At 40.1% G+C, this 15,494-nt stretch overlaps 2 protein-coding genes and 1 non-coding gene across 4 annotated transcripts in view; all 3 read right to left on the minus strand.

Annotated features, from left to right (window-relative positions):
• b3gat3 (beta-1,3-glucuronyltransferase 3 (glucuronosyltransferase I)) overlaps positions 1-2,450 on the minus strand; it is a 4,601-nt gene extending 2,151 nt beyond the window's left edge. Inside the window, exons 1-7 of the mRNA XM_014019044.1 lie at positions 2,298-2,450; positions 1,863-1,970; positions 1,340-1,520; positions 1,076-1,259; positions 841-990; positions 680-766; positions 401-604 (exon numbers count right to left, since the gene is read on the minus strand). Coding sequence (XP_013874498.1) covers positions 401-604; positions 680-766; positions 841-990; positions 1,076-1,259; positions 1,340-1,520; positions 1,863-1,956 — 900 coding nt within the window. The 5' untranslated portion in view covers positions 1,957-1,970; positions 2,298-2,450. The remainder of the gene's footprint in view (positions 1-400; positions 605-679; positions 767-840; positions 991-1,075; positions 1,260-1,339; positions 1,521-1,862; positions 1,971-2,297) is intronic.
• A 1,258-nt stretch (positions 2,451-3,708) lies between these two features.
• On the minus strand, positions 3,709-14,536 carry naa40 (N-alpha-acetyltransferase 40, NatD catalytic subunit). 2 transcript variants are annotated; one of them, XM_014019045.1, is made up of 9 exons: positions 14,367-14,536; positions 14,203-14,255; positions 11,833-11,928; positions 7,233-7,285; positions 7,051-7,146; positions 6,804-6,962; positions 6,642-6,725; positions 6,483-6,560; positions 3,709-4,914 (listed from the first exon to the last, which is right to left on the minus strand). In XM_014019045.1, the coding sequence occupies exons 2-9, from the start codon at positions 14,206-14,208 to the stop codon at positions 4,767-4,769; spliced, it is 720 nt and encodes a 239-aa protein (XP_013874499.1). In that variant the 5' UTR covers positions 14,209-14,255; positions 14,367-14,536; the 3' UTR covers positions 3,709-4,766. The 2 variants fall into 2 exon arrangements, with proteins under 2 accessions (XP_013874499.1, XP_013874500.1); XM_014019046.1 differs by lacking the exon at positions 14,367-14,536 and having other exon boundaries at positions 14,203-14,360.
• A 372-nt stretch (positions 14,537-14,908) lies between these two features.
• On the minus strand, positions 14,909-14,990 carry trnal-aag (transfer RNA leucine (anticodon AAG)). The gene has a single exon. It is a non-coding gene; the product is annotated as a tRNA-Leu (tRNA).
• Between the last annotated feature and the right edge of the window lie 504 nt (positions 14,991-15,494).

The following is a 15,494-nucleotide window of genomic DNA, read 5'->3' on the forward strand; positions in this document are numbered from 1 at the left end:
TGAAAGGTAGAAGAAGAAAAAAATCTTATAGTATCTGCACAATAGTTTCAAACAGTAACAATGTTCATACAATAACAAAACAAAAACTTCAGCTCCTAAACAGCAGCTCTTATAAATACAAATTATAGAATTTCATATTTCTTTAACAAATAATTTTTAATCATTCTTTTAAACTAATTAATTGAGCCAGCATTTTTACAATCACTATCCAGAGTATCCATAATCGTATTCCTTGGACTGAAGTACATCTGTCCTTTAAATTTATTTGAATTTTAGGTTTTACAAACATTTCTAATCCCTTCAGATTGTAACCACTTTCCCTCTTAAAATGTGATGGGATATTCAAAGCCAGGCATTCACAGTAGCATTTTTGAACTCGTCCCTGACTCAGACTTCTTACCTTCGTGCAGTTTTCTGCTTTGGGCTCCAGCTCATCCAGAGTGACCAGACCCTTCAGGAAGCTGCTCTCCAGGAAGCCCATGGGCGCCTCGCCGTCGAAACAGGCCTTGGGATCGGCCAGGACCAGCTTCAGGGACACGGCGAAGCCGGCCATGTCCATCGGGAAGGGCCGATTGGGCCTCCAGCCGGTGTGGAAGCGAACCACCTTCAACGATGGAGAACACGAAGTTCAAAACGTGTGGAAACGCTTGTTTCCACGAAGCAGCGAACGACCACCCACCTTCCCTCCCTCCACCACGGGGCTCTCGTACTTCATGCCCCCGACCAGGCCCACGGGCCAAACGGACACCCGCTGAGTGTTTCTCATCTGCAACGAGACGACAGGATGTTTTCAGACGTCTGAAACGGAGGAGAGGAGCCGGCTCACCCTCCGGGTCGCACCTCTTCAAACAGCTGCAGGCTGTACGTGTTGTCGTCGTCGGCGAAGTAAACCACGCCCTGCTGGTTCTGGTCCCGTCTGTCCTCTCTGAGCCACCGCAGTCCCTCGTTCCTCTGCTCCACCCCGCGGGGCTTCAGCCAGCTGGGGTCACCCTGAGGGGGGCGGGGAGGAAGGGGAGCGAGAGGTCAGAACTGGCGTTTACAGCTACAACGTCCCGGCTCAGGGTACGACCCAGACCTCCTGCAGTTTGCGCTCCTTGGCGGTGGCCACGTGCAGGTGGGTGTACGTCAGGCCGCTCTTCCTCAGCAGCTCGGCCACCAGAGGCGTCCTGCGCGGTGAGTCCTCCACGACGATCCAGTGGAGCTGAGGGACGTGGAGGAACGTCTGGGACATGCGGGTCAGCTCGGCCTTTTGAACCAGCCTGAATGATGATAAACAAAAGTTAAAAAAAAAAACCACACCAACGAAGACTTGAGGGGTCGAAGAGGAAATAAACACCACCTGGCGTATGTGGGAGTAATGACAAAGATGGTGGGCAGGGAGGACCTGTGCCCCTGGTTCTGAGGCTGCTTCGTCGCCTCCAGCTTCCTGATCTGAGCCTGGAGACGGTGGAGCTCGTCGCGGAGGCGAGAGATGGCCCGGTCTTTGGGCAGGTCGTGCTCTGAGCAGTCACAGCGCTGACCTGCGGAGGACAGGACACCACAAATTTACCTGCAACCACGCAAAACTGTGGCAGGAAGTGACTTTTACCTGCTCAGTTTTAGTTCTCCGTCACTTTGTCATCGCACTTATTGTTGAGACTTATTACTAATTGGCTGAAACAATCTAATAAAGTAGAATTTGACCTCTAAATATTGAAATAAAACAAGAGCGCCAGTGAAGTTTAGGGTTTTAATGAGTGTAACTGATTTATCAGTAAGGTATGAGGTAAATTATTTGGGGTTTATGGATCATTACCAGCTGTGTTTGATCAGATATTTATCAGTTTTTAAATGTGACACCTGTGTATTTGCCCTCCACTCACCCAGCTGCATCAGTGCGTAGACCAGGCCCATCAGTGACACCATGAAGTAGAGCACAAACACAGTCTTTAGCTTCAGCTTCATCCTGGCTGCCATGGCACCCAGACCAGCTGTTGGGATGGAAACAAATTACATAGTTTGTTTTAAATCACTCCTTCCCTTTTTTAACTGTTTTGTTCCTTCTGTGGAGGCTGTGCAGTGAGAATGTTACTGCGCATGCGCAGTGGCGATAGTTTTAAATCAGTTAGCCAGCTAAAGCTAAAAATAAAGCCATGTCTTTTTGTCCTCTAAAGGCGGATGATGTTGAAAGCTGAGACTGGGCTCGAACACAGAGAAGATCGAATTTTATAATTAACACGACGAACAAGTGAGTTAAAGCTTATAAAAATAGAAAAAAAAAAAAACAAGCTTCGACATTGATTTTATTTTTCGCTCACCATCGGCGGGAAACGACGGAAGTCAGCGGGTGATGGTTTTAAAGCTTCATGTCATCTTGAACAGATGTGAGCTCAAAGGCGCCTCGGTGGATCACAACAACCATTCATCTCACCCAACATTTCTGCAGCAAAATATCCCCAACAACGTCCGGTGCCGGTGCGACGCGATAATGAGTCCCCCTGGAAACATAATCAGTTCCGCACAGAAGCGAAACCAGCCTGTTGTAAGTTTAACTTTGACAATAGTATAGTTTTTTAATTGTTAATAGATTTAATGAAAATTGTAATAAAAAATTAAAAATCTAGATATTGTGCATATTACATTAACAGCAAATAAACACAATTTATGGTCCCAAAATAGCAAAGATGAGTTTTTTTTTTAAATAAATCACAAAATCAAACACTGATCTTTAACAATTATATGAAATTCTTAAACTGCATCGTTGGGATAGAAAGGTTTGGAGATGTTTTGGATCATAATGTCAAGTCAAAGTAATCATGTTAATTTTTTATTTTGTTTGACCTTTTAGGGATGATAGAACAGCAAAATTAAAACTAAGAATTTATGTATACAATCTCATTTAAACCAAATTTTCATGCTTAACCTGGATTTAAAACGTTTTCTTTCTTTAAGATCTTCATTTAAATTAAATAAAAAGACAAAAAGGCGTTCTCGTGAAGTCAGGCAACTTTTCTTTATTTGTAACATACAAATAAAACACTGAACAAGGCAGAATGACTTTCCCTTTCATCGTCACTTATGGAAAAAAACTACTGAACACTCACCCAAACCACAGAGTTTTCCTTAGTTTAACGTAATGTTTAAAAAAGTGTTTTGCCTGTAAACGGGCTGAGAGAGGAGGATGGATCCACAACAGTTTATATATATATTTATATTTATATACACAGAAGAAAAAGAGAGAGAAGCATTTGACAAAATGTTTTATCATCAGTTTTGAAAGGAAAAAAACTGGCCTTTAAAAATAAACACTGTATACTAAAAAAAAAAAAAAAGTCAGACATCAGTAAGAAGTCGTTCTGTTTGGATCAAAACCACTGAGCAGATTTAAAGCCAAATCTAATCCATGCAAAACTCCCATTTTTAATGATCTGGATGAGATTTCAAAATCAAATCGAGTTGTTTAAAAGGATTTCAGTGTTTGAACTATTTCTGTAATGTCTACAGTGGATCAGAGCGATGCGACGGCCCTGACGACAAGCTGATGAGATGATTGTTCTCCAAAGACAGACGAGGTCTGAACATGTTTGACCTGAGAGAGAAACTGAGTCGATTATTTACCAGCACTATGTACAACGGCGTCTTTTACCTGCCACCTTACAAAACACGAGTTAGAGCACCGAGAAGGTGTTTTTGTTGATCCCAATCACTGACAAACCAATAACGTTTCTCCAAAAACAGTAACTTTCAACACTTGATTCATATTAATTATCAATACATTGTATTCTTTGTGATAAATGACATTTTAATTTAACTTCATCCAGTCCGAGTCATTTTTCTGAACATTAAACCGTACAAAACCTCAGATACGACCACTTTAAAACTTAAAATCCTCACAGACATGCTGAACAAACTGACCAAAAACTAAAAAGTGAGAAAAGGAATGTTCAAACAAAATAAGTTCTTATTTTACCACTAATCCCCCGCTTAGTTAAATCCAAACAGTAAACTAGTTTAATAATTAAATGCATCTAAAAGCAGATTCTTTGAAAAATCAGAAAAGATGAACGCGAGTTTGTAAAAGTGACAAAAATAAGAGCGTCTGATCGCCCGCCATGCAGATGCAGTTTTAACAACGCAGCATTTCTCCTCCATCTGAAAGCATCGACACAAGACAGAGGTTTTTTTTAATTAAACTAATGTATTCTCACTATTTAAACCTAAAAGATAACTTTCATTTGAACCTCTGATCCAACCAGGTTTAAATATGGAGTTTAACCAACAAGAAGAGAAGAGGAAGATTTTACTACGAGGTGAAGAAAACGCCATGTTTAGATTCAAAATTTAAAAAAGTAAAATCAAAGCAGGATATTTAAGTAAATCATGAACTAAAAGGATGTTTCATGACATATCGTGGTTGAAAACTGCAGCTTTTTGTTTCTGTTGACATGAATAAAACTTCATTTGTGACAGATTTGTTAAAGAAGCATGAGGTCAAGAAAATTACAGATTAACTTTAAATCTTATTTTCTGTTATTTATACAGATTAAAGAAAAAAAAACTGTTTCAGTGGTCTTCACAGTTCTTTTTTCTGATTGGGAATAACTGTCAGGTCTGAGTGGATGAAAGGAGGAGGGCAACAAGTCAGGGAAAGTTAAAAAAAAAGAAGTAGTAACACGTGAAGGTTTGAGCCTCTGTAGAACGAACAGATACACAAAACTAAACAGATTTCACCCGACAGCGGGTTCCGACTCGCAGCCGAAAGGCGGGGCTCGGAGGGGCGTGGCCGATCAGTGGCAGCAGCCCCCGCAGTGCCCGCCGCCGTGAGGGTGCCCCGCCGAGGCCTCGCCGTGTTTGGTCCGCCTGCTCAGGATCTCGTAGGAGCAGTCGTCCCCGCAGCAGCCGGACATGCTCGGCGAGGTCTCGTCGATCTCGAATCTAGTAGAGAAAAAAAAAAAAAAAGCTTATTCAGCAAATATGAGTCAATGAAGGCGGTAACCTGTGGTTTTACACGTCAGGAGAAAAACGAACTGATCAGGTCAGACAGATTTAATGTAAACTCTGTGACTGCAACATGAGCCCAGACCATCACCCCTCCACTGCCGTGCTGCTTGACTTTCACTAAATAGGGCGCTAGGCATTATGGGTAAACATTAAAGGTGCAACAATACATGTATCTGTATCAATGCTTTAGGATCAATTCACACTGTGTTTGGAAAAATACAGATTTTTTTAAAATTTATTTTATCAACTTGTCTTCTGAAGATGCTGTGTTGACGGATCAGTGGATCTGTGTTCGACTACTCCACCTAGGCTGCATGTCCAGCGCAGATCCACTGAGAAACTTGCTGTTTCAGCTAAATTTAATTTAAAAACTGTACTTTTGAGGTTAAAAAATTGTTCATAATTAATTTAAATAAATTACAAGGTAAGAGGGGCACGAACACTTCTCTTTTTGTAATGAAAAAATATGAAACCGTGAAACTTAAGTATCAAACCGAAACGTGAATTTTCTGTATCGTTGCACCCCTAGTAAATATGTTACGGCTTTTATTTTGGCGGGTTTCTTCCAACAACAAAAGCGTCAGGAAAAACAAAAAATGTTAATTTTGTTGTGAAACTTTTCGGAGAACACTTCTCTGCACAGTTCCAACAGTTTCAGACAAGTTAAACCCTTTTAAAGCCACTTGAAATTAAATTTAAAGACCAAATTCACAACAAAACCCAAAAACTTTTGGCGACAATTTTAGCCAGATGTTTGTTTTGTAAATTATTACAAATTAGCATTTAGTAAATTATTAAAAAATACAAATATAAAAATGTTTTAATTAAAATATTACATTTTAAAAAAATATTAATAAATATTACCAATTATTTTAATATTTGAGACATATTACAATCATCCTACTTAACATTTTTAAGACTTCTGAAAGACTGATGTAAGATATTTTATGAAGCGAACCTTCAAAATAAAAGCAGACACACAACTGTTTAGTGCAACGACTTAGTCCCCAGATTTAAAAAGCCTCCTACATCACAGGACCTGCAGTGTGACTACAGCTCACATGTACATTTGATGATGCTCAAATGATACTGTGCAGCTCTAGAAGAAAACATGTATATTTCCTAAATTCTTTTATCTCAGGGTTCGACAAAAACTAATAGTTTTTCCCAAAATCCGACAGGACTAATTGTATGGAGCTAAATTTGGGCCATACGTTTTGTTCAAAATAAAATGATTTTGAAACAGAAAAAAGGGATTTGAAAGTGTTTCAAATTTATTATTATTATTATTATTTTATTTTTTTTCCCCCCAGTTTCAAAGAAATTTTATTTCGAAAAAACTTTTGGCCGCATTTTAGCTCCATATGATTCTAATGCATAAAACTCTGGAACTGAACCATTTATTTTCTCTCTTCTCTGCCTGTTTGCTCATTTTAAATTTCCCTTTAAGAGGTCAGCATCTCACCACTTTATAAATATGTCTTTCAAACAGTTGTACTCACTGTAAAGCTTCTCTGAAGAACTGGTACGCCCCGTGGTTGTGTTTGAAGACCGTCAGCATCACTTTCTTCATCTGTGTGCTGAACAGAGACAAAAACACTTTGCTTCATTTGTTCACGCTTAGCATTAAAAAAAGAAGAAGAAGCAGCAGAGGTTTTTACTTGTTAGCCATGAGCTGTAGTATCTGGATGAGAAACTTGCCGAGCCCTTTTCTCCTCACTCTGCTCTCTAACTGCACCTCGTAGCTGCGGAGCAGAGAGGAAAACAAAAAACCGCTGAATGGGAATAGAAGATATAAAAACATGCACTGAAGAGCAGCGCACCAGTATAAAACCTCCTCCCCGCACTCCACGTCGAATCTGAAGTGAGAGAAGGCCACGGGGGTGGAGTCTGCGTCCCGGGCCAGCAGGTACCACGCCCTCTCGTCGTTCATCTCCTCCCTCTTTTCCCTCTCCTTCCAGCCCCACTCGCTCTGCTCGTATCTGCAGCAGCAGAAGACAGTTTTCAGATTCAGTAAAATCTGGGTCACTTTGACCTACTGTCGAAAAAACAAACAAACAAATGTCTTACAGCGCCTGCATGTTGGCTCTGGTGAGTTCGAAGGCCCACTCCACGGCCAGCGGGTTCAGGGAGGTCACTCTCTTACACTCGATCTGTAGGTTCAGCCTGGGCCAGACAGAAAACTCACATCAAACAAACAGAAGGAAGTCTTCATCAGCGATTACAGAATAAGAGCACAAAGCAGTCCGTACCCATTTCTGTCGTACTTTTTGAAGGCTGGGAACGCAGCCAGGGGGTCCTCAAGCTGCGAGAAGAAAGAACAACTTTAAGATCATTTTGTTTTTAAAATTCCCCCCATATTGAAGGAATTCAGCAGCGACTTTAACGCATTTCTACATTGTAAGGCCCGACTCGGCCTTACTATACTCTCCTGCCCTGTTTGTGTTAGCTTTGAGCAGAGCTCCGCCCCCATATGGGCGGGGTCATAATAATAAAACACGTGCAAATCTTATTTTGTTTTATCTGCGACGCAACAATAACGGAGTAGACGTGGGACGGTATGAAATTATGACGGTATGATAACCTTGGGCAAAAATATCATGATTTTGCGGTTTTTCAGCTTTAAAATGTTTTATTTTGAAATTGGTATTTAAAAAAAGAGAAAATAACTTTTCTATTAACATATTGAACTTTAATTATCTTAGGAAGCTGTTTTTTATATCTCAGAGGTGTTTTGTTAAAATTTTATTTACCTGTGTGCATTTATACTTATGATTTTTAGCACCTAAAGCAATTATATTATCCTGATAAAGTTTACATCTAACAGGATAACTGATTTTCCACTGCTTTATTAAGACAAATCAGTGTACAGTGGGGAAAATAAGTATTTAGTCAGTCACCAATTGTTCAAGTTCTCCCACTTAAAAAGATGAGAGAGGCCTGTAATTGACATCATAGGTAGACCTCAACTATGAGAGACAAAATGTGAAAAAAATTTGAGAAAATCATTTTGTCTGACTTTTAAAGAATTTTTTTGCAAATAATGGTGGAAAATAAGTATTTGGTCAATAACAAAAGTTCATCTCAATACTTTGTTGTATATCCTTTGTTGGCAATGACAGAGGTCAAACGTTTTCTGTAAGTCTTCACAAGGTTGGCACACACTGTTGCTGGTATGTTGGCCCATTCCTCCATGCAGATTTCCTCTAGAGCAGAGATGTTTTGGGGCTGTCGGCGGGCAACACAGACTTTCAACTCCCTCCAAAGGTTTTCGATGGGGTTGAGATCGGGAGACTGGCTAGGCCACTCCAGGACTTTGAAATGTTTCTTACGAAGCCACTCCTTTGTTGCCCTGGCAGTGTGCTTGGGATCATTGTCATGCTGAAAGACCCAGCCACGTTTCATCTTCATTGCCCTTGCTGATGGAAGGAGGTTTGCACCCAAAATCTCACAATACATGGCCCCATTCATTCTTTCATGTACACGGACCAGTCGTCCTGGTCCCTTTGCAGAGAAACAGCCCCAAAGCATGATGTTGCCACCCCCATGCTTCACAGTTGGTATGGTGTTCTTTGGATGCAACTCCGCATTCACTTTCCTCCAAACACGAGGAGTTGTGTTTTTACCAAATAGTTCTACTTTGGTTTCATCTGACCATATGACATTCTCCCAATACTCTTCTGGAACATCCAAATGCTCTCTAGCAAACTTCAGACGTGCCTGGATATGGACTGGCTTAAGCAGGGGGACACGTCTGGCACTGCAAGATCTGAGTCCCTGGCGTCGTAGTGTGTTGCTGATGGTAGCCTTTGTAACATTGGTCCCAGCTTTCTGCAGGTCATTCACTAGATCCCCCCTTGTGGTTCTGGGATTTTTCCTCACCATTCTTGTGATCATTTTGACCCCACGGGCTGAGATCTTGCGTGGAGCCCCAGATCGAGGGAGATTAGTAGTGGTCTTGTATGTCTTCCATTTTCTGATTATCGCTCCCACAGTAGATTTCTTCACACCAAGCTGCTTGCCTATTGCAGATTCAGTCTTCCCAGCCTGGTGCAGGTCTACAATTCGGTTTCTGGTGTCCTCCGACAGCTCTTTCGTCTTCACCATAGTGGAGTTTGGAGTGTGACTGTTTGAGGTTGTGGGCAGGTGTCTTTATACTGTTAACGACTTCAAACAGGTGCCATTAATACAGGTAATGAGTGGGGGAAAGAGGAGCCTCTTAAAAAAGAAGTTACAGGTCTGTGACAGCCAGAAATCTTGCTTGTTTGTGGGTGACCAAATACTTATTTTCCACCATTATTTGCAAAAAAATTCTTTAAAAGTCAGACAAAATGATTTTCTCAAATTTTTTTTTCACATTTTGTCTCTCATAGTTGAGATCTACCTATGATGTCAATTACAGGCCTCTCTCATCTTTTTAAGTGGGAGAACTTGCACAATTGGTGACTGACTAAATACTTATTTTCCCCACTGTATAATGCACAAGTCTTTTTATTGAAGTAATGTATCACGTTGGGAGTTTTTATTGTGTTTTAAATGACAAAGGAGTTTTTGACGTAAAGATTATATAATTATACACAGAAACAAGAAATCACAACTATGAATGCGTGTTTATGAAACGCACGTTCGGCTAACGAGCTGCTTGGCTAAAGGAGGCCTTCAGTTTTATCACCTTTCGCTTAAAACTTGTCAAATACACAATCCAACAACTCAAACAGTTTTGCAGACAAGCTGTGATCGGCACATTAAACCACAGCAATACGGTGATAACATATCTGATGCTAAAGTTAGCTTGTTCATTTCAAGATAGCATAAAGTTTACCTGGAGCTGCGATCATGTCAGACATGTTGCCTCTACAGTCCACAAGACTTTCTGTCTTTTTACAGCATCCAAAGTATTTTCAAATAGATGGATTTATTATTTTAGACAGGGGAAAAGTTTGGGGAACTCTCTTCCTTCAGCCGTAACACAGAGTGCTGCAGACAGGCAGCTCTGCAGGGGTGCACGGGGGAGGAGTCTGCAGCGGCACAGACCGGAGGAAAAACAAAACGCTTATACCGTAGGCATGAAACATTTTATGGGTTTTCAAACCGTGATATACGGTATGCCTTGAAACCGGTATCCGGCCCATGCCTACAACGGAGTACGCCAAACTTGAAGGAACAATACTGAAGACTGTACCGGATGTGACCGATTTAGAAAAGATGGCAAAAAAAAGGGTAAGCTAATGGTACCAATGTTAGCTCAAACTTTAGTTCAAAAAGTGTGGAAAAAAAAAACAGTCGCTGCAAACAATTCATGGTGCATAAACTGTAGCTTGAGGGTCCTCAAAAAATTACAATAAGTCACTGATTTTAGTTTTTAATTTTAGCGTTCTATGTGGAACAATGTACAAGTAAACATAAAAACCAAACAAACAATAATTATTCCCATGACATATAGGGGTTAAAATGTCAGTAAATTATTTTTAAATGAGCATGAGGTTTAGGTGGGGGTCCCTGGAAATGTTTCACCTTTGTAAGGGGTCCCCAGACCCAAAACATTTGAGAACCCCTGACGTAAACAAACGGTCAGTGAACCAACCAATGAGCATCTCTGGGCTCAAGAAATCACAGGTGGAACTGGGCCATAAGGGCTAACGCTAACACGCTAAACCCGAGTTTGAAGCCAGTTCTTGCAGCGCAATAAGGCCTTTTTGTTACAGTTTATTGCAACTGAACTGTGGTCCTGTTGAAAGGTTAAAAACAATAAATATCTTACCAGTTGGTAGATAATTCTGTTCAAACTGAGGAGGCAATGGCTAGTCTGAGCCAAGTCAAAGTTAGCTGCTGTCATCTTAAAACATTTTATACATGGATATACTGTAAACCTAGTCAGGGCTCGCCATATCAAATGAATGAGAACAGAGGAAGGCACTGCGAACCAATCCAAGATGGCTGCCATAGTTAAAATGCAAAATTGACCATAATTCAGCCATTTTTAGACATATCTGGCTCAAATTTGGGATGGTAGTAAATCACCGTGATCTCTAACAAACAGTAAATTCAGATATTTATTTAAACTGGACGGCACATGGCCAGTCCTTTCATAATTTCTCCAGGAACTATATTCTAGTAGAATATATTACTTTTCAGTGATATTAACTTTAAACACGCAATACCCCACAAAAATTTTTTTTGTGTGGCTGTAATTTCTTCATTAGAGCACTTTATTCTGCCATAAAATAAACAGAAAACTAACTACCAGATGTATTGTGGTTCAAAGATGAGGAAAAATCATAAACAGATTTAATTTATTGAGGACAATCAGCAGAAACTCCAGCAAAAAATATTTTAAATGTGATTTTACTGTTATTTTGCCTGACAGGTTGTGAACAAAAAAAAAGACTCGCCGCTGCAGCCAATTATCGCAGGAAACCCGAGGAGCGGGAGAATTAGGGCAGCTCTGCTATTTATTTATTTAACGCCGCCATCTGTCAGATAAAGACGCTCGGTTGTGATGCGGGGACGGTCGGTGGTGTTTGGTCTGAAAGTGGCGTAACGGGACGAGGCGAAGCCTGTTGAGGAGGCAGCTGCAGCTCAGCGAGAGGTGGGAGTTGGAGCTTTAGTTCCTCTCCAGACTTCGGCACGGTTCGCTCAGACATCCGAGCTGCGGAAGCTCGACACTCCACTTGACGGGTGGCAATTAATGACGCCGATTAATTATGCATAACCAAGCAAACGGTGCTGATTTTAGCTTCTGCTGTCATGTGGAGATCAGGCGGGGTATCCTTGGCTTTTGTCATTATGCAGGACGATGGAAAATAAATAATGACTTTCACCACAAACAGGTCGTTTCTGCCACCAAATCACCTTATTGGCTGCGTCCACCTTGGCGCACACGGCGTCCATGGCCGCCCTCTCCTCCAGACGCCGCGCTTTCTTCTCCTTCGCTCTGCTGGACTTCCTCTGAACGCAGGAAACAAAGGAGGAAATTAGCAAAACAGGAATTTGATGAAAGAGCGGGGAGGCTAACAATGGTGGACAAAGCATCAAAATAAATGTCTGTGCCTTTAAGTGATGCTACACAACCCTTCTGTCTGAAAAAGTAATCAGTCAGATTAGGCTCCAGAGTTTTATCAGGTCCCTAACTATACTTAGAACAAAAAGCGATTGATTCTGTTTTTGTAGATTATTTCTTTGTTGTAATAATGCTTCTTAGCAATAAATATTATACTGCTGGAAACCCTGTTCGTTTCCTTTTTAAACGGCGCCACATTTGTAAGGAACATGCATTGGTGGGATGAGCAGTAGAGCTGAGTATGTGGGTTGTGCACATGAAGAAATTGCCAAATCTCTCTGCCAAACAGATTATTTTGCTGTTATTGACTCTTTGTTTTGAGCTCTTGGTACCCCCAGGTGCTGCCAATCAGGTGCCTGCTATAAGATTTATTACCAAGATGCATTGTTACAACAAATAAATTATCTACCAAACACTAAATTATTTTTTTTCCTGTACCAAGTTTATAAATACAAATGAGCAGAGCAGCCACGATCCATGTAAAAGATCCATTTTGCCAAACATTTTGTGATGTTACTATAGACGCAGTCTGCTATCTAATATAAACAGAGCCTGTGCCCTGCTGGGGCATCAATCTTAAGAGCAGCGAAAAGAAACAAATCCTAATCCAGTGATAATCAAATGGTGACCCGTGGACCAAAGAAATACAATGTTTGGAAAGTTTACTTTGATGTGAATTAATTCTCTCACTATTTACTGAAAAATGGAAACCAATAAAAAAGGTGTGTGTGTTGGTTGGGCATAATCGTATCGTGTGCAATTAATCGTCAGAAAAACATTAAATCGATTACTTTTTGGCACTTGACGATTAATACGATTAATGCCAGCAGGCAGAGTCCGCTCGCTGCTCCTCTCAGCTTCAAATATGACAAACATTAAAATAAAGGTCTGTAATTTATTTATCTATCAACACAATTTAAAATATGATGTAAAGCCTGAAGTCTGTGATTTTGACACAGTTTGGAACAGATTTTTATGAAAAGCAAATCTTTCCCACTAAATTAGTCATGTGACTATGAAATAAGGGTGTCCAGGGACTCCAGGGGATTAATCGTCAAATTAATCGTTATCGGCTAAATACCACAATTAATCGTGATTAATTTTTTTGCCAATATTGCCCAACCCTAGTGTGTGTAGAGTTTAAGATATTTTGCATGTTTCTAACGTTAAAACAACCCCAAAACATGAGTTATAATGATAAATATAGACTAGGATAATAATTTGTTTGGTAATGTTTAAATTGACCAAATTCTGTAAGGGTTTAACTGTATTTTATTATATAAATGCTCCATTTTACATTAGCAATTCTTGTCATCGTTTGATTGTTTTATAGTTAAAAGCATATCTAATAAAATACCTGTGTTGTGTTAATTAATAACAAATGCTGTACAAACAGATTCCCCATTAAAGTCGGACTGGATTTGCAAGTATCCCATTAAAATTTAATGCCTTTTTTTTTTTTGCACTGAACACCAGCAACCACAGTAAACCCTAAGCAACTTTACATATTAAATAATTTAGAATCTGTGTGTTCACTCCGCATTTTCATGGACAATTAACCCTAAAAGTCCCTCATTCATCATTCCAGGCTTGAGCAGACAAGGAGGCAACAATGAGGAATGCAACGAGTTGCCAACTTTTTGAGCTCGGAGAGAATTAACTGTGTGTACCAGGCACAAAAAAAAAAAGAGCTGACTGAAAAACACGTGCACCGTGAGTTTAAGCAAAACTACAAAGAAAGTAGAGAAGTTTGTTGTATATTTTTGGTTGTGCTTCATCTGGGAGCTAGCTTGGTTTTGTTTAACAGCAGATGATAAAAGGCACCATTCGGGCCTGCTGGGTAAAGGTACACACAGGTGATTAGCAATTACAGCTAGCAAACGCCATTCTTTATTAGCTAGCATAGCCTGGCTAGCATTAGCACAACACACACCAGGATATAACAATCGAAACAGGAAGAACGATGTAGTGATAATGGTTGGGGGGAAAGCTAGCTATGCTAACAGCTATGCTAACTAGGCTGCCTGGATGCAGCCAAACGATCATCCATGCACCATCTCGTCCTCCTTCCCCTCCTCCTTTCCCTTTCTTTTTCCTCTCACCATCCGAAAACATTTAACTTTCATTGCGGCGAAAATTTCAACAAAACAAACACGTCTCACCCCCATTTTCGTAGCTGTGTTTTATCAGTCGAACCCCGAAGAAAAGCACCTCTCTGTTGTCCCGGTTATTAGTATCGACCGAAGAGAAAAGGAGAAAAAAAAAGGGTTTAGTTAACGTGACAGTGATAGTGCGCTAAACCGGGCAAGCTAGCTGTAGCACCAACCGGTGGACGTGAAGGCAACAAAGGCTGGTCGAAGATTTATTAGGATATTTAAAATTCTATAGATTTCTCCGTAAATCGGATTGGCGCCAAGACTGCGTGGATGAATTAATTACGGGGCTACGTCCTTCCTCCTTTCCTCGCCTCCTTTCTTTCTTCTATCCTCCTCCTCTCTCCCCGTAGCGTCCGTGATGCCTTCACGTACCTCCCTGCTTCGCTATGATTCGTCATGGACGATATTTAAAACGCACATTCCGTGATAATTAACCGCACGCAATCGAATCTGCAAGTTTATCAGTGTCTTATTTTTGTTTTTCTGTATTTATTTTTTATAATGAACGAAATGTTTGCACTTTTTTTCAATTGGAGTAGGCGGCCCCTTTAAGAGGTCAACCATAGCGACGCTGCGACGCTGTAGCGATTTAGCCTGTAAAATAAATAAAAAAGCGAATATCATTACCCGTAACATCAACTGTAAATTATAATAAATCATAACCTTTAGCCTTGAATTTTAAACACTGTAAGGAGACAGGAAAAGTATGCTGTGGCAGCGGTGGGATTCGAACCCACGCCCCCGAAGAGACTGGAGCCTTAATCCAGCGCCTTAGACCGCTCGGCCACGCTACCGTACATGCTGGGTTTCCCAGATATTAAAACTGGGTTTTTGTTTTTCTGAGCCTTTGATGGGAAACATCTTGTAAAAAAAATGCATGAAAACTTACAGCGCTTTAATACTTTCCACAATAATAATAATAATAATAATAATAATAATAATAATAATAATAATAATACATTTTATTTAAAGCGCCTTTGAGGAAAACCAAGGACACTGTACAATAAAAAGAAACAAATGTAGACACATTGAATGATAGGGATAGATAATAACACATGTCCTAAAATTTAACAAATAACAATATTTACTAAAAAACCGATAAAGTATTGTCAGATTGTTATATTTTAATTTACAATAAAAAACACAAAGTTGGTTTATGTAAACACAGATGACTACAATATTTTTTTACATTTTCATTTTAATTCTTACAGTTAATATCACACAACTTAACAAATGTTGTGCCATGATAGATAGATAGATAGATAGATAGATAGATAGATAGATAGATAGATAGATAG

Source organism: Austrofundulus limnaeus, unplaced genomic scaffold (assembly GCF_001266775.1).
Source record: "Austrofundulus limnaeus strain Quisiro unplaced genomic scaffold, Austrofundulus_limnaeus-1.0 Scaffold208, whole genome shotgun sequence".
Lineage (NCBI taxonomy): Eukaryota > Metazoa > Chordata > Actinopteri > Cyprinodontiformes > Rivulidae > Austrofundulus > Austrofundulus limnaeus.